Here is a 25,664-nt window from a genome sequence, read left to right as displayed (position 1 = left end):
AGTTTATTTGTATTTTTTCCCTTTTTAATGTTTGAAGTTCTTTGAAATAACAAGGAAAACAAAGACCTCACTGTGTGTATGCATAAATGTATCTCACACTTACAGCCTTCCAATCAGGTAGCGCAGCTGTTCCTGAGTGCCCACGAACGACAACTGACCGTTACTATGCTCACTCTACTTGCTCTAATGTAGATGGCAAGCCACCACCCTCCCGCCCACCACAAACAGCTCAGTATTTCAATACTCAAGAAAAATGCCAGTAAACATAAAATATTCATATTTACTTACCTAGGTCAGAAATACCTACAAAGAAAGAAAGAAAGAGAAGAATAGTTTGAAAAAATAGGTGCACACTTTGGTTAGCCATCATTAAAAAGCAACATCCAGAAGGACCAAGGAAAGAGCTACTAGAGTGCCAGCGCTTATTTCCTGTGTTTACAGAGAGCCAGAGACAACATACATGAAGGCAGGTTGTAATAATTTAAAAGAACCAAAGAATCACTGACATTAGAAACTGTTCTAGTTAGAGGGGATTTGCCACTGTTTCACCACAGCAAATCAACTAAAGATAAAGATACAACTTTCTCTCATTATTGTCACCTGAAGTCCTCCAGCCTAGTCCTGAGTTACAGTAGCAGGCCTCTTCTAACTGTCAAACACTTTTATAGAATTAATGTTCTTCCTCAGGGGGTGATGTTGGCACAGAGTCTTTCTGGATCATCTTTCTAAATTTTTATCCTGAAAGCTGGCATTACAGGGCTGTACAATAGCAAACTTCTTAGAAAACTTTACAGTGAACTTTACATTAAATTTACATTTAACCCGTGGAAATTTAAACCAAGAACTCTAATTGTTGAAGTTTACATGATGTTCCTTATCATGACTACAAACACTAGTGAACAAATGGCAAGAGAGGAGACAGCTGCCAGCCTCGGTGACTGCCTCTCTCTTTTTCTCCTGGGCAACTCTGGAACTAGAACCTAGGCCCTCAAGCACACTAGACAAGCACTCTACCACTAAGCTGTGTCTAAAACCAAATTTTAGCCTTTTATTCTGAAACAGGTCTACACTGGTGCCCAGGAATTTGCCTCAGCCTCCTGAGATACACAGCCTGTCTCTATTATGAAGCTTGTTAAGGACCTCTTGGTTTAAGTTCAAAGATAAGCTTTTTTCATTAAAAGGATCTGCTTCTGTCTCAGAGGAAAAACAAAGTTCGGGCAATGTAAAAGATGCTGGTAGCAGGGCCCATGAATACAGCAGTGTGTGCTATAGTCCCTAAGCATGAAAGGAGGCTTGCTTATTGATCCCAAGCACTTTTCAAAAATACTGTTTATTGTTATATATAAGTACATGTACTTACGTGACATTATGGGCACTAAGTGCATGCAAGTGCCTACAAAGGCCAGAAGAGGGCACCAGATCCCCTAAAATTGGAGCCCCACACATAAACTATGACAAGGGTGCTGGGAATCAAACCTGGGTCCTCAGAAAGAGCAGTGAAGCACAGAACTCTCTCCAGACCCCAAGCTCTTTTTAATACTTGACATAAAAGCATATCCTTAAATAACAGTTTGGTTTACAGGTTCTTATATTTTTTATTATTTAGTATTTTAAAAAAGTTTTACATATATTAATTTCTTTGGGTTCGGGCACGCCATGGCAACTGTCTGAAGTCAGTTCTCTCCATGTGGGTCCTGGACATAGAACACAGTCACCAGGCTCGGCAGCATAGGTCCAAACCACCAAGTCTTCTCTTTGGAGAGACACAAACTAGCATACTTGCCCTGATACACACACGGTACATTTAGCTATTTCAATTTTTTTTTTCTTCTTTTTTGTCCTTTTTGGTGCTGGGAACTAAACTCAGGGCTTGGACACACTAGCTAGGTACTCTACTTTTTCCTTTTTAAAAAATTTTTACAGCTGGGCGGTGGTGGTGCATGCCTTTAATCCCAGCACTCGGGAGGCAGAGGCAGGTGGATCGCTGTGAGTTCGAGGCCAGCCTGGTCTACAAAGTTAGTCCAGGACAGCCAAGACAGAGAGAAGACACTGTCTCAAAAAAAAAAAAAAAAAAAAAATTCTATTTTTGAGTCAGGATCTAACTACATAGCTCTGGCTGTCCTAGAACTTGAGATACAGACCAAGACGGCCTCAAACTCATAAAGATCCATCTACCTCTGACTCCAGGTGGCAGGATTCATCCCATGCGCCACTGCCCTTCCAGGCCCTTTCTAGGTTGCTTCGGCTCCAACCTAGGGCCTTTGCATACTAGGTGAGTCTTCACCTGCTGACTAGACCCGGCTCTCAGATTCTGTGCTCTTACTACCACAACGCTTCAGTGCGCGTCTGTGAGTCTCTAAGCAGACACACAGGAGCTGAGATGCTGGGTTAGGCGTGTGCACATCTTAAGCTCACTGCACTGCACACCACGGCCCAGCACACTAACTGCTAAACAGCGGATTCATAGTGTCTTCCTGCTCCTGTCAGCGTCCTTGGTACACACTAGGTGGTCCTATCAGTTCACCCTCAGATGACTGTGGCACCTTAATTTTATGTCTTTGAGACAAGGTCTCACTATGCAGCACTGGCTGCTCTGGAACTCGCTATGTAGAGCAGATTAGCTTCAAACCCTGCAGGAGCTTCCTGCCTCCTCCTCCTGAGTACTGGGCCTGACGGTGTGCACAGCCACGCCTGGCAGTTATAACCACCATTTAACCAACTGCTCTGCTCTTAGACATCACATCACTTCTTTTACTCAGTCTCACAAGAATGAGTTTTCCAGGTGGGCTTGAATGCCTGTAATCCCCAGCACCTGGGAGGCTGAAACAGGAGAGCAAGGAGCCTGAGGATCCCTAACAGAACTCTCAAGTATGCCTTAACTAATCCATTCCCTAGATTTTTAGGTACCAAATGATTTGAACAAATATATATATATATGCATACATATCTTAGCAGAGGTAATGTTAAACATCACCCTAAGTCACTTGGATTCCACTTTTAATTTCTGAGTAGCAAATTAAAATCCAATCTTGAATCATACAGAATTAAATGCTGGCTGAGGTTTGGCTGGCTCACCATGACTAGAACTACAAGAGCAGTGCCAGTGTTTTATGTGCTGTGGCGGGGACAGAGACAAAGCAACACCCTATACAGCAGCTGAGGCATGCCAGAAGCCCTGAGAGGCAAAGACTGGAGCTGAAGCAGGATTAGATTAGTCGATTAGATGCTAAAAATCCAGAAAGAAAACGACAACTAGTTGTACTTACTCATCCCTTTCCATCCAGGAGTGATGTCTGGAGTGATGCTGTCCAGCTCTTTCCTAAAGTCATCCCTTGCTTGGACCACAAGTTCATGATACTGAGACACCACCTTAGCCTCAGACTGAGCAGCCTGGACCTGAGCAGATACAAGGGGTCTCTGGCTAAATGGAATAAAAAGCACCCTCTACACTCTAAGAAACCAGCTGGCTAGGGTACAAACAATACACAGAAATCTAAAAACCACAAAACAGAAATTAAGCTTCCCCCCCCTTTAAAAATTTTTTTTACAGTTTTATCTGTTTTGTGAAAACATACATGTGTTAAGCCTATGTATATGTGGATATTCATGCACGACAGCATGTGAGCAGAAGTCAGACTCCATCTTGTGGGAATTAGTTCTCTCCTTCCACTACATGAGTCCCAGAAATCCAACAGAGACCATCGTACTCAAAGGCAAGTGCCCTTAGGTTGCTATCAGCCCTCCCACAAAATTTTAGAAGTAGTTAAAACTGCTACATTTAAAACTCATGTTTTTCTTTTTATAATAAATACTTTACAATGGAAAAACCCAAGGAGATGGTAGGAATCTTATTATTTTCCTGAATTCTTGAAAATGCTTTAGGAGATATTTTAAAGCATGAAACATTACAAAGACTTCAGAACCATACCTTTTTGACCACGTTATCCAGATCAACTATCATGTTGTGAAGTCTCCCCTCTGCAGCAGTTATATGAGGTTTGGCCCCAACAACCTCTCTTTTCTTTGCGTCTTCAATTTTATTTTTCATCTTTTCTAACTCTTCTCTGAGGAAAAAACAGGATAAAATATTAAGACTCAGTATGATTCTTACCAATTTTATTAAAGAGTTCCCTAGTGAGTTTAACACATGCATGTCCTCAGGCCATGGTGCATGAAAGATCCAGGCCTCAGAACAACAGACCTGTGTCAGTTTCTCTGTTTGACCTTAGTTGCGTTTCCTGTCAGCTTGACCCAAGCTGGTCATCTAAGAGAGAACCTCAACTGAGAACACGCCTCTCTCAGCCTGGCCTGTAGTCAAGCCTGGGAGGCACTTTCTCGATTGATGATTGGTATGGAAGAGCCCAGCCCACTCTGGTGGGTGCCATCCCTGGGCAGGTGACCCTGGGGTATACAAGAAACTAGGCTGAGCAAGCCACGGGGAGCAAGCAAGTAAGCAGAGTTCCTCCGTGGCCTCTGCTTCAGTCTCGGCCTCCAGGTTCCCACCATGACCCTCCTCAATGATGGGCTGTAACTGAGATGTGTAAGAGACATAAGTCCATTCCCCCCACACCCCTTACCACAGCAACAGAAAGCAGACTAGACACTAGTTTTAACCAAGTTATAGGGGAAAAGACCAAGGTAGCAGACAGCTCAATAGATTAACTACTTTGTAGTGCTGGCAAACCGTTACAATATATATTCTGAATTCTGATAATTCTACACTGACCATTCCAGTTAAAATCTAAAAATTAGAATAGAATTGTGGTAACTGTGTATACACATATGAGCCAAGCAACATTCCAATGCAATCCTGACTTTTGAGTCCTTCATATAAATTTCTATTCATTTTATCTTAACTATGCTTCATACAGTTTACTCTTTTAAACCATCCTCTTTCTGGGCCAGTTCAGGGAACACACTGGTGGAGAAGTGAAGGAATGGACTCTCTGCTTCTTCTTCATTTATAATGACACTGCAGAGAAAGTCCAGCCCAAGAAAGCCAGCAGGAGAGGCCATGATTACTTGATATCGAAGTCCCTGAGTAATTACTTGGCTTTAAGAAGGGCATCGGCAGCTTCATCAACTGCTTTTCTTCGTTCCTTCAATGCACCTTCCACTGTTCGCCACTGGGCCGACTTCTCACCTGCAATCTAAACAAAATTTTAAGTTACGTAACCACAACTAATTGCTCTCACTGTCATACAGCGGGTCAAGATTAAATGAGGAATTCTATGTCATTAAACTCCGAAGGAAAAAATTATACACAATGTTTCTTCAGGATGAAAATTCCTAAGTCGGACACAGTGGCGCACTTGGTCCTAGCACTCACTGAGGCAGAGGCAGGTGGATCTCTGTGAGTTCAAGGCCAGCTTGGTCTATAAAGTGAGTCCAGGACAGCCAAGGATACACAAAGAAACCCTGTCTCACAAACAACAACAACAAAACCCAAAAATTCCTTATCTCACAGGCTTGACTTTTTAATATATTTATTATTAGATTCTCCAAACAGCCAGGCCTGGTGATACATGGCTTAATCTCAACCCACAGAATACAGGCAGAATACAGAATACAGGATCTCTGTGAATTCCAGCCAGCCTGATCTATACAGGGCATTCTGAAATAGGGCAACACAGTTGACTTTAGGACTGTCTTTCAACAGAGCACCAGTTCTCCACAGGATGTTCCACTGACATCTGCTATGGTCTCCATTTTAAGAGCACATCAATTACCAGTGCAGAATTTAAAAGCCAATGCTCTTAAGACAGACAACTTTTACTGCACCTGACCACTGTGACAGTCTAGTCAGCTTCTTAGAATCCATTTTTAAATCTTTAAAATTCCAAAACATTACAAAGGGATTCCTTTACATTACAAAACACTGATAAAATACTTAAAGTCCCATAAAATAGTAACTAAGATCTGCTGGTAAGATTAATAAACACTCCCAATTCAATATTGGTAAGCATAAAGTATTTCAAATGATATTCAAGTACTACAATGCAATATGGAAAGTGAACCTTGTCTATTACTGAATTCCTCATAACTGATACTAACAGACTCCTAAAGATTTAAACATGAATGACAAAGATGTAGCTTCCTGGTTGTAGGAAATTCAGGCTTACAGAGGTCCAGAAAGAAAGAGCTCCATAACAGATATAGGCAGGCCAAGCACAGCTATTTCCCAGCACTCCTTTGATAAAATAATTCAGGGACCAAAAGGACAAACAGTTCAGCAGATAAAAGAGGTTGTCACACAGACCTGACACTGTTGGAGGAAGGCCTTGTGCACTGTTATGAATGCTGAAACATCTCCTGCAACCATGTGATATAAGGAATGTTTCCCAGTTATCTCTGATTGACTAAATAAAGTCACTTATACACCTGGGCAGGGCAGAAATGAGGTACGCTTGGCAAAGATCTGGAGGGCTTGAAGGACAGAGAGATCACAGGAGGCAGGTGAGAAAGAAGGAAGCAGAGCTGCCATGGTTTAGCGTGGATGGAGAAGCACATGGCCGGATCGGTGTGGATGGAGAAGCATCCCAGAAGAGAAGCAGGTGCAAGTATTTATGGATTATGGGTGGGAAGTTGCCCGGATTGGAAGGACTAGAGCAAATGGCACAGGATATGGGACTGGGAGATAAAGGGTAGTTTAGGAGGTTAAACACCTGCCCTGCCTCAGATGAAATACGGCTTATCAAAATACAACAGGTAACTGTGTCTTTTATTAATTATGATAATGGGTTAATAATACTGCTGTAATATTTATAGGCTTTTATTAATAAACATTATTAGCAATTTTAATTTTCTACAACATGACACCCTGAGTTTTATCCCCAGAATCCAAAAAAATAAGCTGGATGCAGAGGAATGCATCTGTAATACCAGCATTCCTACGCTGAGACAGGAGGCAGGAACAGAAGAATCACCTGAAAGCTAGTGGGGCACCGAGCCTAGACTACAAGATGCGGTAGAGCCCAGAGAGATACTGCCTTGATGAAGAAGAAGGAGGGACCTGACTCCTTAAAGTTGTCTTCTGACCACTATACACACACGATAACAAACGAATGTTATGTATTATAGATGCCATGTCCACATGCAGCTTTACTACAACAATCCGAAGTTGGAATGCATTTTCAATGTTTATAAAGACGTGCTAGGCATGGTGGCACACAACTGTGACCCTAACACTTAGCAATCTGGCAAAAGAATCACAACCTGAGGCTTGTCTGGTATACACAGTGAATTCTAGGCAAGCTAGCCATGCACGGTGAGATACTATCCCCCCAAATATGTAAAACTGGACTATAGCAAGGTACAGTGGTATGTTGACACAGGAAGATCACAAGTTTGAAACTGGTCAGGGCTACACAGTAAGACTACCTCAAAATAAAATTAAAATAAAATAAAAAACATGGTTAGGGATAGTGTTCAATTAGTAGAGTGCTGCTTGCTAGCACATATGAAGCCTAGGGTTCCATATCTAGCAGCACATAAGACCAGACATGAGAGCACATGCCTGTAAATGCAACATGCAGCATGTAGACATGGGAGAATCAGAAGTAAAGGTCATCCTCAGTTACACAGAAAGTCTGAGGCCATCCTTTGATGCAGGAGACTTCTCCTCCCACCCACCCACCCACCCACAGGGTTTCTTTGTGTAGCCTTGTCTCTGTAGACCAGGCTAGCCTCGAATTCATATCAATTCCTTCTGCCTCTCCTTCCTGAGTGCTGGGATTACAGGCGTGCGCCACCATGCTGGCGAGACCTTGTCTTAAACTTAAAGAAAAATACGTTTACTAAATGGAAAAAAAAAAAGAGCTTTTAGATGTACTGGTATTTTTGTTTGTTTGTTTGTTTTTTCAAGACAGGGTTTCTCTACGTGGCCTTGGCTGTCCTGGACTCACTTTGTAGACCAGGCTGGCCTTGAACTCAGATATCCACCTGCCTCCGCCTTCCTGACTGCTGGGATTATAGGCGTGTCCCACCATGCCCAGTGTTTGAAACAATTAAAAACTGTTTACAACTTTTTGTAATAACACGCCTAGCGCCCTCATCTTCCTAACTGTTCCAGTCAGATGGTCTTCAGTAGTGAACTGTGTACCTTCCCTACAGAGGCAGTACCTTCCATGCTGCTCCACTCCAGAGCCTGCCACCGAACATTTGTACAGTGTGTCCTTGACACCAAGGGCACACCAGCCCTTCCACACCTATGTAATGAGCATGACAAGTGTCCTGACTGCTGTCCCACTTTGCTATGTAAACTACGATAGCTACACTTTTTTTCCCCTTTGAACTTCAAGTAAATATAATTTTCTTATCATTTATTTATTTTGTTCTTTTTCCAAGATGGTTTCTTTGTGTAACAGCCTTGGCTGTTACACTAGGCCCTCCTTGCACTCAGAGATTCTGCATGCCTTTGCCTGGGAATACAGGCATGCACCACTGCGCCTGGCTCCCAAGTCTGTGTTTCTAACAATTTCTATCAGAAGTCAAATTCAACTCTTTGGTGGACGAAGGACATAGACCTGGAACAACACGATGTATGACCCTGGAGTGCAGTAACAGCTGGCAGAGTCACTTTCTGATCATCCTGTGCTTTAGCCTTAATGTCACAGTTCATATGCTTACTCTACTTTAGCCTAAACGATTTGGTACTGAGATGTGTTTTCACACACCAAAACCCAACTGTAATTATAAAGGTAATTTACTGAGTCCCAGTAATAATTCAGAAATCAAAACCATTATTTTAAGGTGTTTAACAGAAGTTAAAAGGTGTTTAACATAAGTTAAATTATTAACAAACACTAAAAGTGACACAGAAGTTTTATTATTATTACTTAAAAGTTCACATCATTCTTAAATATCTAAAAATTTAAAGTTTACTTAAAGAAATGTTTGGTGGACTGGAGATATGGCTCAGAGGTTAAGAGCACTGACTATTCTTCCAGAGGTCCTGAGTTCAATTCCCAGCAACCACATGGTGGCTCACAACCATCTATAATGAGATCTGGTACCCTCTCTGGCATGCCGGCAGAATACTGTATGTAATAAATAAATAAATCTTTTTTAAAAAAAATGTTTGGCCGGGGTGGGCAATAGGTCACACACCTTTAATCTCAGCACTTGGAGAGGCAGAGACAGGTAGAATTCAAGGGTAGCCTGGTCTACAGATGGAGTTCCAGGATAGCCAGAGCTAAACAGATAAACCCTATCTTTTAAAAAGCAATAAAAAAGTAAGAAAGTAACAAAAAAATATATGGAAATAGTAGTAAGAAAAAGCAAATCTAAAGCCAGATGTGGTGGCGCACGCCTTCAATCCCAGCACTTGGGAGGCTGAGGCAGATGGATTGGTGTGAGTTCAAGGCCAGCCTGGTCACAAAGTGAGTCCAGGACAACCAAGGCTACACAGAGAAACCCTGTGTCAAACAAAACAAATCAACAAACAAACAAAACAAAAAGCAAATCTAAACCATCTCTCAAACCAGATGAGGTTGTGCACACCCAGTGTTCTTATCACTTTTCAAGTAGAGACAGAAGCACCGTAAGTTCAAGTTCATCTTTACCTACAGTGAGTTCAGCACTAGCCTGTGACACAGGAGACCCTGTCTCAATCAAGCAAAACAGTGAAATTAAAGTATTTACTTAAAATAAATGAAAACACTTTAAAATTTGAAAACTACATTTATACATTTTACTAATGATGAGATTACTAACAGGTCTCAGGTATCAGCTACAGAATGAGTTTAGCACCCATCTTCTTCCCATACTAACAGTGCTTTGGTTCATTTAAAACAGATCTGAAGGGTTTTTTTCCCAATTTTGTTTGTTTGGTTGTTTAGAGACAGGGTCTCACAACGTAGCCCTGAATAGTCTGGAACCTGCTATGTAAACCAGATTGACCTCAAACTCAAAAGATCTGCCTGCTCCTATCTTCCTTGTGCTAAGATTAAAGATGTACACCAACACTCTCCAGCTGTATTTTCAATACAATTACTCTAGCTAAGCACACACCTGTGATACCCTATTTAGGAGGCTTATATAGGATCACTCCAAGCCAGGCGTGGCGGCACACACCTTTAATCCCAGCACTTGGGAGGCAGAGGCAGGCAGCTCTCTTTGAGTTCGAGCCTAGCCTGGTCTACAAAGCCAGCCCAGGACAGCCAAGGCTACACAGAGAAACCGTGTCTCGAAAAACTAAAAAGAAGATCACTTCAAGTCTGAGGCCAGTCTGGCCTCCTTAATTACAGGCTAGTCTGGAATACACAGTGAGAAGATCCTGACTTAAAAATACAGGAGGAAAAAAGAAAGAAAATTATCATAGACTGTCTTTTCTCTGTGAGAAAGGTCATATCAAACAGAAACAATCAGTCTGTTACACAGGTCAATCCCTCTGTGACGAACCTCAGAGTTGTCCATGGCTGTTTTCAGTATGTTGGAGTGTGCATTGACAGCCTGAACTGCAGCATTCTGGGCCGTGATAGCCTGTAGAGTGACAGATGTAGTCTGGCTCAGAGCATCTTCTAAACTCTTGGCTAGAGCTGAAAAAAGAAAGAATAGTGAAAAAACAAATCCTTCTTACAAAAAAACAAAAAACCTTAAGCTTTCCCTCTTTTCCTAGAAGTATTCCAGCACAATTCTCAAAAAACATCAAACAAAATAAACTACACACAGGACCCAATTTTAGGTAAGCATGAATCTCCTAAAGCACAGGGTAGGGGTGGGAATGGGAACATAGGTACAGAAAAGGCTGAGAGCACTTGCTACTTTGGGGAGGACAAAGATTTGGTTCCTAGCACTGGCACGGCAGCTCACGTAACCACAACGCATGTAATCACCTGCAGGGACTTGGCACCCTCTTCTGGCATCCACAGGTACCAGGCACACACATGGAGTGACATAAATACATGTAGGCAAGCACTCACACAGATAAAATACAACCCATCTTCTTAAAAATATTAAATACAGATGGTGGATCTCTCAGGGATTTTCACTTTCTGAAGGGTATACATGTAGCATAATCATTAATTTTTTCATTTTATAAAAATTACACAGACTTATCAGGAAAAAACAGTGCCTGTATTCAACTTCTCAGCCAGAGGAAAACCAATAGCAACTCATATTCCAGGATACAAAAGCATAACAAATCAAAGAGGAAGAAAACATGCCATAAAAATATAAAGGGAGAGGTGTGTGTGGTAGTGCTTGTCTGTGATTTCAGCACTCAGGAGACAGAGGCAGGAGAATCACCACATACTATACAGCAAAGCCATATCTGAAGCAAGGGCAATGAGATGCCTCGGCCGGTAAAGAAAGTACTTGCTGGCAAGCCTTACGGTGTGAATTCAATCAATCCCTGGAACACACAGGATACAAAGAGAGAACCGACTCCCACATTGTCTCTCATCTCCACATGACATGACATGGTACACGTACAAACGTGTATGTAGTATATAAAAAAATAAATGCAATTTAAAACAGATCCTATCCAAAACAAAGAAACAAATTCATTCAAACAAACAACAAAAAGCTGAAGGGAGGCTTGGAATGGACAGTTTCCCACAGAAGTCCACAATAAGTAAACACCAAATGTTAAAAGCTGTCCTCCTCTTTTTTCTTTTTTAAACATTAAGGGTGTGGAGGCCCTCCAGAGGCAGGTGGATTTCTGTGAGTTCGAGGTCAGCCTGGTCTACAAAGTGAGTCCAGGACAGCCAAGGCTACACCTGTCTCAAAAAACAAAACAAAAAAAGGTGTACATGCATACAGATAAGTGAAGAAAACCAATAATGTAAAATACCAAAAAACTGAGGTCAAACTGCAGCTTAATCTAAAGAACAAGGTATCAAGAATGCAAGAGAAAAGGGAAGGAAAATGTGGTACTTGGCTCCTGGGACAGGACATCTCTCTCATCTATCTACCAAGTTCTAATCCTTTATTTAAAAAAAAAAAAAAAAGTACATGTGCATACATCGTTCTAAGGTTTTGGTTTTTTGGTTTTTCGAGACAGGGTTTCTCTGTATTCACAGCCTTGGCTATATCATTCTAAGCTTTAAAGGAAAACTAAAAGGCAAAAGCCAAGATACTAGGCTGGAGAGATGGCTCAACAGTTAAGAGCACTGGGCACTCTTCCAGAGGACCTAGGTTCAATTCCCAGCACCCACGTGGCAGCTCACAACTGTCTATAAGTCCTGTTCCAGGGGGCCTGACCCCCTCACACAGATACAGTGGGCTCTGCATCTTTGATTTGTAACCTTATGACAAAAGAATGAAAAGTGAGGCGAGAATATGAATGTGACTGAGGCAGATGGAGGTGAGGTCAAGGCCATCCTGGGCTCAGTGCTACCCAGCAAGGTCAAAGACAGCCTGAGCTACTCACACCAAAACCTATCAGAGAGACAGATAACTGGAATGAGGAAGCGAGGGAGAGAAGGAGAGAGAGAAAGAGAAGGGGAGAATATGGGCATTACAGGAAAACGAGAAAAAACACTTCGCCGAGAATTCTTTCACTTATTTAACATTTTCAACTATCTGAAACAAGGCCAAGAATGAAAGAGAACACACACAGTTAAAGCAAAAAAAAAAAAAAAAAAAAAAAAATCAACTCAAATCCAGGGCTTACACTAATACTATACACCTAAGGCGCCTTCTCCTTTGTCCGTTCTCTCTCATAACAGTGGCTCCTCAGTGTAGGGTGGAGCTAACAAGGTACCAAGAAAATAGAGCCAGGTGCAGCAGCAGCAAAAATAAGTGATGTCACCAGAGAGAAAATTCACAACAGCTGCTAGACAATTTGAAAATAATTTTCTGCTCAGCAAAAACTTTTCACATCCCGTTATTTCCAAAGTCACTAATACACAGAACACAGTACAGTGACAGCCGGTACCTTCCGTGAAAGAGAAGTATCCATGCAACAGGGGGCTGGAGAGATGGCTCCATGGTAAAATGCTTGCTGCCCAAGTGTAAGGACCTGAGTTCAGAAGATCCCACGCACTGCAGCAAAGTACATTTATAAACCACAGTGCTGGGTGGAGCCAGATAGATCCCAGGGGCCCACTGGCCAGTCAGTCAGTCTCGGCCACTGGTTCTCAACCTTCCTAATGCTTCAGCCCCTTAATACAGTTCCTCACGTTGTAGTAATTGCCATGCATGATCCACAGGTTGAGAACCACTACTGTAGCAGAAACAGCAAGCTTGAGATTCAATGAGCAATCTTGTCTCAAAAAAATTAGGTGGAAAGAAAAACAACAAATCCACCTCTGAGTTCTAGACACTTATTCATGGGTAAGTGAACCTGAACACACACACACACACACACACACACACACACACACACACACACACACACATTCCACAAAATAACTTAGAGTTGAAAGTTAAGAGGAAATGCACTGGTTTGCTGAAGACTAGCAACATCAGAATACCATCTGCTTTGCTAGCAGTGGAGGCAATACAGTGGAGGTGATACAGGCTGTAGTGCGAGTCACTATGGCTTACACACATAAGCATGTAAACCTTAAAGGTTGACATAATCCATTTCTGTTCCTGGAGTTATAAGAAAGCCGCATACTAGAAATAAAATGGACTTGGAATGTTCATCAGTAATACCCTCAGGACAGCTGTTACCTGGGTAACGCAGTTTAGATGGAAAGAGCACACGTGATGAAATGAGGTGGGAGCTGCAGTGACAGAAGAGAGAAAAGAAACCCAACCAGCTACTGGATGACAGACAGGCTAAGGGATGAAGGGAGCAACTGAGGATGACTTGATTTACATACACTCCATCTCAACTTGTTCTTGCTTTTCCTGTTGCGCTAGGCGAGCTGCAACTTCTTCAGGTGGTCGCTCCCTTACAGGAGATGAGAATGCTTCCTCTTGCAGCAAAAGTGAACAAGAGGAAAGCAAATTTCAACAGATTTTTAACAGCTAGCAGGGATACAAAGCAGTGATGTCAACGAAAGGTGGTGAAGACTCTAAACATCACCCTCTTACGGATTCCAAAGGAAAAGAGGGATTCACTGTTAACATATTTGTCAAAGGTCAACGTGGACTTAGAAATTTAAATCTTTCTATGCAAGTCTGAAGGCAGGAAGCCAGTCTCGGTGTACATTTCCACAGTATCTACGGGATGCCAAGGCAGGGCAGTTCTGGTGAGCTAAATATCTACAGCATAGCACATAAATAATTAAACTACCTGAGGTTACAGATGTGGGTTTTTCTTCAGAAATGTTGGGACGATCGGTTTTTATAGTGTCCTCATGAACCGCAGGGGCTGGGACCGAAAGCGCATCACCTGCTGCAGAAATAATTTGAGCTGCCCCTGTGGATGCTATAAATACATGTTATGCAGGTACCCGTACTGCTGTTAACCCATGCACAGAAGCTACTGCTGAGCAACTCACATTGTACTACTTAAAAATACAAATACTTCTACTGCCCTGTGTTTAAGTAACAAACAGAGGCACTTGCACTGTTGTTCATCACAGAAACACAGGAAATTGACAAAGGATGACAAAATGTCTTCTCAGGGCCTTTAATCCGTCCTGTCTCAAGAAAGGCTTCTAGTAACAGTGCTAACTCTAGGCACGGAGATATAAACATCAGTAACACAGCAAAAAGAACATCGAGAGAAAAAGAAGTCAGCGTCAACAAGGAGAAACAAAGAAAACAATTTGGCAGAGGGTCTCTAGCCATTCTGAAGAGCAGCAGAGATAAAGGAAGACATGAAAGATGTGGAGCAAGGTGACAGTTTCAAACAGAGGGAAGACAATGTTCACAGTGAAGACAGAGTGAAGAAATCATTTTTTAAAAAATCACTTCAGAAATGACAGTTTTAATAAGAAAGGTTAATGAATTTATGAACAAAAATGTTGAGGGAAGAGGAAAAGATGAAATGGGTAGGAAAAAAGATGAAATGGGTAGGAAAAGAGTGAAAGTGAGACAAATTTTGTTTTAAGAAGTTTCCATTCAAAAGATAAAACTCTATTATTAACAAAAGATGAAATGGGTAGGAAAAAAGATGAAATGGGTAGGAAAAGAGTGAAAGTGAGACAAATTTTGTTTTAAGAAGTTTCCATTCAAAAGATAAAACTCTATTATTAACAATTTTACTGTCCTGGCTTGCTTGCTGCTTATCTATGTACCATACTGTTTTTGAGGCAGTCTCAAGTAGCCCAGGTTAGCCTTGAACTCACTATGTAGTTGAGGCTAGCCTTGGATTGCTAATCTTTCTGCCTCTGCCTCCCAAGTGCTACAATTATAGGCATATGTCACCACTGCCGGACAAGACAAATCTTCTAAAAACAGATGTCAGACATAAATTCCCTGGCTCAGCCCCTCCAACACCTCCACACCCTATTCCAAATATAAAACAAAACTCTTACAATGCTCATCTTCCTGCTACCTTGGTGGATCTGCCACTAGTCTACTTCAGCTTCATTTGCTTCCTGCCTGAACATGACAAGCCTTCACACTGACTACCCGTGGCCTGAGGACACCTGTGACTTTCTCACCCTTCTATCTTTCTAGTCGGCTCGAATGATACCCTTCAGGTGAGGTTTCCTGACTTTTTCTTAAAATGGCAAATGCTACCTCTGTGCTTTATTATCTGTAGATGATCTTCTGCCTCTTGTCCCATCAAGGAACATTAACAAATTGTTTTTATTTAAAGTGTTTGCTCACTGGCAGGTCTCCAGTCAGGGAGCATCTGTTAAACAGAGTACAGTGATTTATCAAGTCAGACGTAACTGCAGAAAACAGAAGGGGATTCAGGGATGGCTCAGCCATTAAGAGCACTGGCTGCTCCTCCAGAACAGCTGTGTTCGATTCCCAACACCCACATGTCAGCTAACAATCCTTTGTAACTCCAGTTCAAGGGGAACCAATGGCCTCTTCTGAATTCTGTGGGCACTGCACACACATGGCATACAGTCATATATGCAGACAAAACACCCATACGGGTAAAATAATAAAAATCTTAAAAAGAAAACCAGAAGAAATTCATGTGTATGGTGAACAAAGAGGCTTTTTTAGACAGGTAGTTCGTACCAGGGTGGAATACTGGCTAACCCTAAAAGTAATAAAGACCCACGGGCATATGTAAGACACATTTATCACCAAGACAAGAGAAGAGGAGGGGGGAAAGTGAGACAAGGAGAAAAGGCTGGGTGTCAGATAAAGGAAAAAAGATTAGAGTTAACTGCTAACCACAAAGTTGAATACCATGTCCACTCAACCACTGAATCTTACAGGGGGAGGATAGGTGAAATAAGGATTCGAGAGTCCTTCACAGCGAGGCAAGGACCGTCCTCTGACACTGTACATTACGACAATCCTGCACTGTACCTTCCCCAGAGTGGCTCTAAGGAGTACCTGCTGCAGCTGGAGTGTCTCCCTTCTGTTTCTGGGTCTGTGCCACCGGCAGTTTGGAGTCTTTCATCACCTCTGATACGCTGGAGATTTTTAGTGGACCAGACTGAATCTTGGAAATGGAAATGTTTGATATTTAGAATATAATGTCTTTTAAAAGAAAAATAAAGAGCCAGGCGCAGATCTCTGTGAATTCAAGGCCAGCCTGGTCTACAAAATGAGTCCAGGACAGTACACAGAGAAACGCTGTCTCAGAAAAAAAAGAAACAAAACAAAAACTAAAAAGGAACATAAAGTAATATTCTAGTATTCTTTTTTAAAAGTCAGGTTATCAACATTTTGCAATATAGTCATAGAAAGAAGCTGTCATTACTATAAAAATGTATCCTAAAAACTTAATTTCAATGGACTAGCCCATATTTTAGCACTGCCAAAGGCTTCTTCCAGGATAAATAATAAAGCAAATGATACATGACCATCCCTTAATATGTCGTTCCTTTTACATACTAATACTGAGAAGGCTATTTCCACCTATGTCCATTTCTTTGGTAAATAAAACTGTGGTTTACTGTATGCATTCAGTTAGGAACAAATGGCCAATGAGAGGCCTAGAGTGAAACAGAACACTCATCTGCTTCTTATGCCAGGATTGATGCAGTTCCACATGAAGACACATGACAGTTTTGTAAGTAATAACTACTTTCTTTTCCCAGTTACAGCCAGACTGACTTAGGTACTGTTCATTAATGAGACTGCCATATTTGCTGGAAAAAATGAAGGAATAATAAAAAACTTGTTGTTCACCACCCTTGATGTCCCCCCTTTTCTTTTGTTTTTGTTTTTTTGTTTGGCCAGAATAGGCAATGAGTCACACAGTCCTAAGATGAATACTTAACAAAAAATGGTTTAGAACTTTACACAGAAACTAGAAAGATGCCCATTTTCTTTGAATTAGGCTGCTTGAATTAAAAAAACATTTTTTAAGGTATTATATCTTTGAGTGCTTTGCCTGCGTGTATGTCTGTGTATTACATGTGTGTTTGGTGCCTAGGGAAGTCAGAAGAGGGCATCAGATCTCCTGGAACTGGAGTTATATATGGTTGTAGGCCACCACATGGGTGCTGGAAATCAAACTCTGGTCCTCTGAAAGAGCCTGCAGCACTCTTAACCATGAGTCATCTCTCCAGCCTCAGCCTATTCTAACTTTTGAAACAGGGTCTGACTCCATAGTTCAGGATGGCCTTGAACTCCAATCTTTCTACAGTAGCCTTCTACATTTGGACTGCAGATATGCTCCACCACACTGTTACTTCTGAAATGATGACGCACATGCTCCTGTAACAAGCGTGTATCAGGATCATCAGTGGTTGCGATAGGCTCTTCACTACTCCCTTCCCTTCCAGCTCTCAGGCCATCCCTGGGAACATTTCACCCAAGCAAAGCTGTACAAATTAACATGTAACCTATTGCAATTTTTTAAAAAACAGAATATAGCACATAGTCTCTCTTAAGTCAAGAATTGCTCTTTAGATACATTGGTATTTCAAATCTGCCCATTAATTCTCTCTTAAAATTCAACTACTCTTCTGTAGCAATGCAGTTAATTGTTGGGGGAGTAGTTGTTGGTTTGTTTTCCCCCTTTTCTTGTTAGGAGTCAACCCCAGAAACTCCGTTGGCAGCCAAGCTCTGTTGGCAGGCCAGAGTTATATATATTTTATGAGACATTCGCATATCACTTTCACATAGGTCCCAGGAACTTACAATCTCATAGCAAACATGTTTACAATGCATTTCCAAATTCAGTTGTTCCATTTTCCCAAATTCTATTTCCATGTCAAAATCCTTTTTACAAGAACAGTACTGGAATAAAACCAGTATCTGGAAAAGCAAATGCCTCTCACCTCTACCACAACACCCTTTTTCTGAATTGTTCTTGGCTAATAGTCTACATCATTAATTCTTTCACATCATCTTACGTGGTTCTTTACTCAGTTTAAAAAGGAACCTTTAACAAATGACATAGAGCTAAAATGTACATGCAATACGATTCAGGCACGAGACTGGAAAAGCAAGGAAGAGCCAGATTGCTTAGTAATAAGCAAACCATCCATAAGTAAAGTACACAAGCCACAGCAAGGAAGGAACAATGCCAGGCATTATGGCGCATGCCTTTAATCCCAGCACTCGGGAGGCAGAGGCAGGTGGATCTCTGTGAGTTCGAGGCCAGCCTGGTCTACAAAGTGAGTTTTAGGACAACCAGGGCTACACAGAAAAACCTTGCTCCCCCAGCCCCCAAAATGAAAGAGAAAAAGAAAAGAACCAACGGCCACCTTCTGGTCTGACATTTAACCTTTCCATATTCAGTCTTATTTATTTATCGGTAGGAGAAGCACACACCATGACACTCATGTGGCAGTTAGAAGATAGTTTGCAGGACTCAGTTCTTTCCTTCCAACATGTGATCATCGGTCTTAATGGCAAAACTATCTTTTCTTTTTTGGTTCTTCAAGACCAGTCTCCTCTGTGTAGCTCTGGATATCCTAGAACTCACTCTGCAGACCAGGCTGTTCTGGGATTAAAGGTGTTAGCCACTACTGCCCAGCCACAATCTCATTTTCACATTTGATTGTAAAGAAATTAAGAATGTGAGGCTGGAGAGATAGCTCAGTGGTTAAGAGCACTGGTTGCTCTTCAAAGGACCCAGGTTCAATTTCCAGCAACCACATGGCAGCTCACAGTGCCTGTAACTCCAGTTCCAGGGGATCTGACACCCTCACAGACAAGTAATGCACCAAAAAATAAATAAATAAATAAAATTAAATTAAATTAAAGATGTATTTATTTATCTATTATTTATACAGTATTTTGCCCACATGTGTGCCTGCACACTAGAAGAGGGCACCAGATTACATTATAGATGGTTGTGAGCCACCATGTGGTTGCTAGGAATTGAACTCAGGACTTTTGGAAGAACAGAAAAGTGTTCTTAACCTCTGAGCCATCTCTCCAGCACCCCCAAAAATTAAAAAATTTTTAAAAATCATTAAAAATTTTTGAAAAAATAAATAAAAGCATTTAAAAGTTCCTGGCAAACAGTGACATGAAAGCATGGCAGTACATATTTTAGAAGAATCTACATAAATATGAAAATAATCTATATTCTTTCAGGAGAAATCTGTGGGTGAGAACTGAAGACAGGAAAGGCCAGGTGCATGGGAAAACAATGACTTTAGTTCAGAAGACAATTGGGATAGGAAATGATAAAGGCCAAGGTAGATTAAGCAAAGCAGAAAGCTAACAAAATAAAAGCAATCAAACTGCGCAGTGGTGGTACACACCTTTAATCCCAGCACTTGGGAGGCAGAGGCATGCAGTCTCTGAATTCCAGGCCAGCCTGGTCTACAAAGTGAGTCTAGGACAACCAGGACTATACAGAGAAGCCCTGTCTCAAAAAAAAAAAAAAAAAGCCAGTAATGAAGAAGCCATGCAATTCTAACCCAGTAACCTGGTAACTGCTACTATCTGCACTACTGAAAATGCAAATTGGGAGCCGAGGGCTCAGTGGAGCCCTGTTGAGCTTTGAGCTCAATCTCTAGAGTGAAAGTCTTCTGTAACATACATTGTGAAATACTGTTTAAAATTCTTACCGGTTTCTTTGGTAATGGAACAGTATAAGGTGCAGAGCCAAGAACCATCTCAAAAAGCTTGTCTGAGTAAGGTATGGTTTTCTCTACACTTTCCCGGAAGTGGGAATCCCATTTGGCATACAGGATAGTGCCACCAACCCCTCCACCAACGAACAAAAGGCCAGCTCCAGCGATTTTACCAGAAGTCAACCTAGAAGAAAGAAATAGAGACAATATCATACTTTCTTGTTTTCCCTTATCTGCTTTCCTACTGAGTCTTACAGACTCCTCACATCCACTTCTCCCCACTGACTTAGGCCACAGCAGCCAAGGGTAACAGCTGCAAGCCACCTCATCTTACCATGTTTAACATGTCTGAAATATGAAATTACAATATTTACATATTAAAAGATAGTAACTACAACAGAAAGAATGTAGCAGTCTCTGATTTAACACTTAAAACTTGATGTTTACAATTTTGAGATTTCCTCTGAAGTCTCTCAAATCACTGACTTTCAAAGCTCCTCTTCTTAAGTACAATAAAGTAAATCCTTTACAAAAAAGAAAGCTAATTTGAGCATTGTAAAGGCTGAGGCAGGAAGATTGCTCTGCGACTGAAGCCAGCCTGGGCTGCAGAGCAAGACTTCACATTAAATTAGGTTTAAATTTGAAAGTTACTGAGCTGGAGATGTAAGTCAAGGCCTGCTCAGAATGTCCCAAACTGGACGTGGAATTCCAAATTGGAAGACGGTAAGACATCAGTAGAACTAACATGCACTTTTTAAACTTATAACAGTACAGTCGGAACCTAAATACACTCCCATACTAAATAAACACTTGAAGGGGGTGGGCTATGCTCTGTGCCACCTGCTTACCAAAGAACCAGAGGAGCAACATTAGCAAAGCTTCACCTAAAACAGTGTAACTGAGGGGACTCCTCAGACCTCAGGGAAAAGCTTCTGTGTAACACAGTAGGTTCCTGGGGGTGAGGAAGGCATTTGTTCCTGGAACCCAGATAGAATCAAATGTTGTATTTTTTTCTATACACATATATGACAAAGCTTAACTTCTAAACTAAACACAGAAATAGAGCAATAAGAATAATGAAATAGAATGATTTTAACAGTATCTTATACTAAAGGTTATGTGACTATGGTCTCATCCAAAAATATATTATTTATGCCAGCACTCGGGGGTAGAGGTAGGCAGATCTGTTGTGAGCTGGAGGCTATGTAGAGACGCCCTGTCTCTAAAAAATAAAAAAAGAACAGAAAAATGAAAAAAGAATGAAAATCTTACTGTACTACACTCAGCCTTCCTCTGATGACCACGATGTTATCAGAATACTGTTTCCTTCATAGCAGTTAGTTAATGCAGCTATGTCTATGTTCAAAGTAAACATGCACACACCTATTGTCAGCACACAGTAAATACCCTGGTTCCAGGGAGACAAACCACATACCCAGAACTTCTTGAAGTGGAGTATCTACGCCATGGTCGTAGTGGACGGAAGACAAACTTCCCACAAAGACAACTCTAAAGGAGGAGCAGACATTACATCAATGCATTAGAGGAATTTGGAACCATGAGGGCTCACAGTTGTTAACCCCAGCACGCTGCAGAGCAGGAGAATCACACACTGCAGCCAGTCTAAGATACAAAACAATTAAATACATCTCAGAATCTTATAGAATTGACACACAGAAAAATATACTTTTATTTAAAATGTACTCAAACAAAAATTACTTTGCTTTCAGAAATCAATCTACGAGCTGGGCGTGGTGGCGTAGGCCTTTAATCCCAACACTTGGGAGGCAGAGGCAGGTGGATGGCTGTGAGTTCCAGGCAGGACAACCAGGGCTGTTACACAGAGAAACCCTGTCTTGAAAAACCAAAAAAAAAAAAAAAAAAGAAATCACTCTACTAAACAGCACTTTCCTGGGTGACGGCAGCTGAAGAAGGAAGACGGCTCTCCGTCACAGGCGGCCTGGGACCCACAGGGACACTCACGAAACAAAAATGAAACAAACCCCCCAATCTTCAAAAATGGTAATGCAAAAAAATTACTCTTAAATATTTCTTTGTTGTTATTAATTTATTTCATGTTTAAATGACATTTATTTATTTAGTGTGTATGTGCACACACACACACCCCACTCCATGTATAGAGGTCAGAGGACAACTTGACAGAGCCATTTCTCTACTTTTACTGTGTGGAATCTGGGGATCTATCTCTTCAATTTTTTTTTTTTAAATGGTGGGCCAGGGTGCGATGCTATGGAATACATATGAAGATCAAGAGTACAACTCTAGGCCAGGTGTGGTGGCACACCAGCAGGGAGGCAGAGGCACTGTGAGTTCGAGGCCAGCCTGGTCTACAAAGTGAGTCTAGGACAGCCAAGACTACACAGAGAAACCTGTCTCAGGGCGCTGGAGAGATGGCTCAGAGGTTAAGAGCACTGTCTGCTCTTCAGAGGTCCTGAGTTCAATTCCCAGCAACCACATGGTGGGTCACAATCATCTGTAATGAGATCTGGTGTTCTCTTCTGGCCGGCAGGCAGAACACTGTATACATAATAAATAAATCTTTTTTTTTTTAAAGTGCCAATGAGTCACTTTGATGAAGATCTTTTCAAGTTAAAAATTGCTGGTGTGTGATCCTAGCACTTGGAAGTTGGAAGCAGGAGGATCAAGGATTCCAGGCTAATCTGGACTATGTGAAACCCAGTCTCACAAAACAACGACGACAACAAAACCACCTAGGGCAAGTCAGACGGTCTTGATAAAGATGCTTCGTGAGCTGAGTTTGAGCCCTGTAACCCTCATAAAGATGGAGGAGAGAACCGATTCTATAGAGTTGTACTCTTTTTGGTTTTTTCTTTTTTCTTTCTTTCTCTCTTTTTTTGGTTTTTCTAGACAGGGTTTCTTTCTTTTTTTTTTTTTGAAGATTTATTTATTTATACAGTCTTCTACTCGAATGTACCTCTGCACACCAGAAGAGAGTACCAGAGGTTGTGAGCCTCTATGAGGTTACTGGGAATTGAACTCAGGACCTTTAGAAGAGCAGACAGTGCTTTTAACCTCTGAGCCATCTCTCCAGCCTCTTGTTGGCACTTTTAAGTGTCATATATGCTACGTACTTCTTGACCGCCATTTGAATTTTCCATAAGCTCCCTTAACTGGAGGAAGTAGGTCGCGGGAGGCATGACTCTGGGCTGCATCTTGTTAAAGTCCTATCATGGAACCCTCTCTCTGCTTCTTGTGCACTGTAAGGTAAGAGTCTCCTCTGTCACCTGTTTGTACCATTCCCAAGACCTTCCATTTCACCATGGGCCTAAGAACCACAGGCTTTGTATGTGCTGAGCGCCCGGACACAGTGAGCCATATATCTCTCCTCCCTTGTTTTCCTTGGATAAATGGCCACAGCAACACAGAGGCCTGACTACTAATACACGATGGGAAACAACCGGACTGAATTTAACACCAACAAAAGCAAAAGTGAAAAAGGTGCTGGATGCCCCAAGAGAAAAGGAGGCAGCCATAACTATGACTTAGGCTCAAACAGTCCACATTTTCTGGGAAAGGAACAACCCAACGGCGAGAACAGAAAACTGCACAGAACAATTCCCCAGCAGCAGGAATGAACCCCAGTCAGGGAATCAGCCACCATACCCAGCTGGATTCTGTTTTGTTATGGAACTGACTGTGACTGCTGGGGACCCCTTGCTATCTACTTTTTTGAAAGAAACAGAGATTATCCTTTGCCTGCCATCCCAGTAGATGCTGATACAGAATAGGAGGCAGAGAAACCCTGTCTCAAAAAACCAAACCAAAACAAACCAAAAACAAAACAAACAAACAAACTTTAAGGTCATATCAAAGATGTCTTCCATTTTAAGATCTGGATAAAATGGTAAGATCCTGGTCCCAGTGGGATAATATTTTTGTAGTATTTTAGAGAGGGCTACAATGGGAAGGGGAAAATCAGTTGCTCCAGCCCTCACAAAAAATGGGGCAAAGTGCATTGCACAGTATTGACTGTACATGGGGGGATATGAGTTGTTCTAGCCTCCGCTCACACAAAAAAAAGTAGGGTTGAGTGCATTTTCTAATATTGGCTGCAACAACACAGGCACGCCAAATGATCTTCCAGAAGCATTTGTACTGCTCCCTATCAAACATGAGTTCTGTGTGTCCTCCCCTAACATTGTACGCGTTCCTTTATGGGGATTATCCAGAACAGACCAATTCATAGAAATAATACACTGATAGTGGCTGCCAGGGTTTAAGGAAGAAGGGACATGGAGGGGAAAGTGCAAGGACAGGCTTGGTTAATAAGTCCCTAACAGAGAGCAGTGGAGGTGATGCTCTGTGCCTTCTCAGAGTACATCACAATGGACATGGCTTTGACCTGACTGCTCTCAGGACCTACTGCTAAGCTGAGGAAATTCCCAAACACAGAGACGCCACAAGCAGGAGTTCCAAAGCAGCAATCATTGCTGAGCCAGCAGCAGCCAAACTGAAAACTAGTCCTAGGCACTGTCTTAAGGCCAACATGCAACAGCTGCCAGCTGATCCCAAAAAAGACCGAACAGAAGCAGTGAACCATGCCACTATTTCCCATACACAAGAGGGTTTGTTACACAGCTGTAGTTAAGCAGAACTGTATTTTTTTTTAATATTTTTTTCTAGTTAAAAAAAGTATTAGATTTATTAAATTTATGTATGTTTTATCAGCATGTATGTGTGTGCACGCCATATGCATGCTTGGTGCCCATACAGAGAAGAGGGCATCAGATCCTCTGGAACTGGAATTACAGATGGTTGTGAGCCACCAAGTGGGTGCTGGGAATTGAGCCCAAGTCCTTTCAAGAGCAATCATTGAGTCATCTCTCCAGCCTCAAAATATATTTTTCACCACATTTATTTACTTGTATGTGTACGCATGTGCACAAGCCATAGCACATATATGGAGGTCAGAGAACAACTAACTAGAGCAGATTCTCTCCTCCTATCTTGCTCCCTTGGACTAAACTCAAGCCTTCAAGCTTGGCAGCAGGTTCTTTTACCTGCTCCAAAACAGTATTGTTTGAAATTCATGGGTTTAAGCAAATCTGATAGGTTTAAACCAGGTGCAATTCCCGTGTTTTTGAAAACTCATACTGTCCCACTCTTTACTTCCTAAGTTTGAAGTGTCTATCTAACTCTGCCTCTCTGACCAGCTGCAAATACCCACTGGCAGGCTTTAGTTCTGTATCTGGTAAGGGTCACTAGCATTCACCATTTGAACCATTTAGTGGTATTCTGTGTATTAACAAGGCTCAATAGTAACCATCACTACCACCAAGTTCTAGAAATCACAGGCTTTCATCAATCCAAAAGAAAACCTGAGTTCTATGAAGCTGTCACACACATCCTTGCTGCCACTTTTCCCCTAACCCTTGGCAGCTACTTTCTGCTTTTGGTTTCTATGACTGTCTATAATCCCTAGAAAGGAAATCACACAATATACTGCCTTCCACTCCAGGTTTTCCAAAGCAGCTGCACTTTTAGACGTCTACCCAATTTTATGTTCTCACCAACATGTCATTATTATACTCAAAAATCTTTGGCCTCAAACCCAGAGATCCACCTGCCTCTGCCTCTCACACGCTGGGATGAAAGGTGTGTGCCACC

At 41.7% G+C, this 25,664-nt stretch overlaps 1 protein-coding gene across 12 annotated transcripts in view; it reads right to left on the bottom strand.

Annotated features, from left to right (window-relative positions):
- Immt (inner membrane mitochondrial protein) overlaps positions 1-25,664 on the bottom strand; it is a 40,954-nt gene that overhangs the window by 7,798 nt on the left and 7,492 nt on the right. Inside the window, exons 2-11 of one of the 12 annotated variants that reach the window (XM_051154705.1) lie at positions 21,451-21,524; positions 20,010-20,199; positions 16,366-16,474; positions 14,189-14,323; positions 13,773-13,868; positions 10,402-10,538; positions 5,050-5,150; positions 3,929-4,064; positions 3,267-3,396; positions 289-303 (exon numbers count right to left, since the gene is read on the bottom strand). In XM_051154705.1, the coding sequence (XP_051010662.1) occupies positions 289-303; positions 3,267-3,396; positions 3,929-4,064; positions 5,050-5,150; positions 10,402-10,538; positions 13,773-13,868; positions 14,189-14,323; positions 16,366-16,474; positions 20,010-20,199; positions 21,451-21,524 (1,123 nt within the window). Of the gene's footprint in view, positions 1-288; positions 304-3,266; positions 3,397-3,928; positions 4,065-5,049; positions 5,151-10,401; positions 10,539-13,764; positions 13,869-14,188; positions 14,324-16,365; positions 16,475-20,009; positions 20,200-21,450; positions 21,525-25,664 lie in introns of those variants that run through there. The other 11 variants (XM_051154707.1, XM_051154708.1, XM_051154706.1 and 8 more) reach the window with 11 other exon arrangements.

This window comes from Acomys russatus, chromosome 13 (assembly GCF_903995435.1).
Source record: "Acomys russatus chromosome 13, mAcoRus1.1, whole genome shotgun sequence".
Classification (NCBI taxonomy): Eukaryota; Metazoa; Chordata; class Mammalia; order Rodentia; family Muridae; genus Acomys; species Acomys russatus.
Note: the sequence above shows the minus strand (reverse complement) of the source record. Positions and strands in the feature narration are given on the sequence as shown.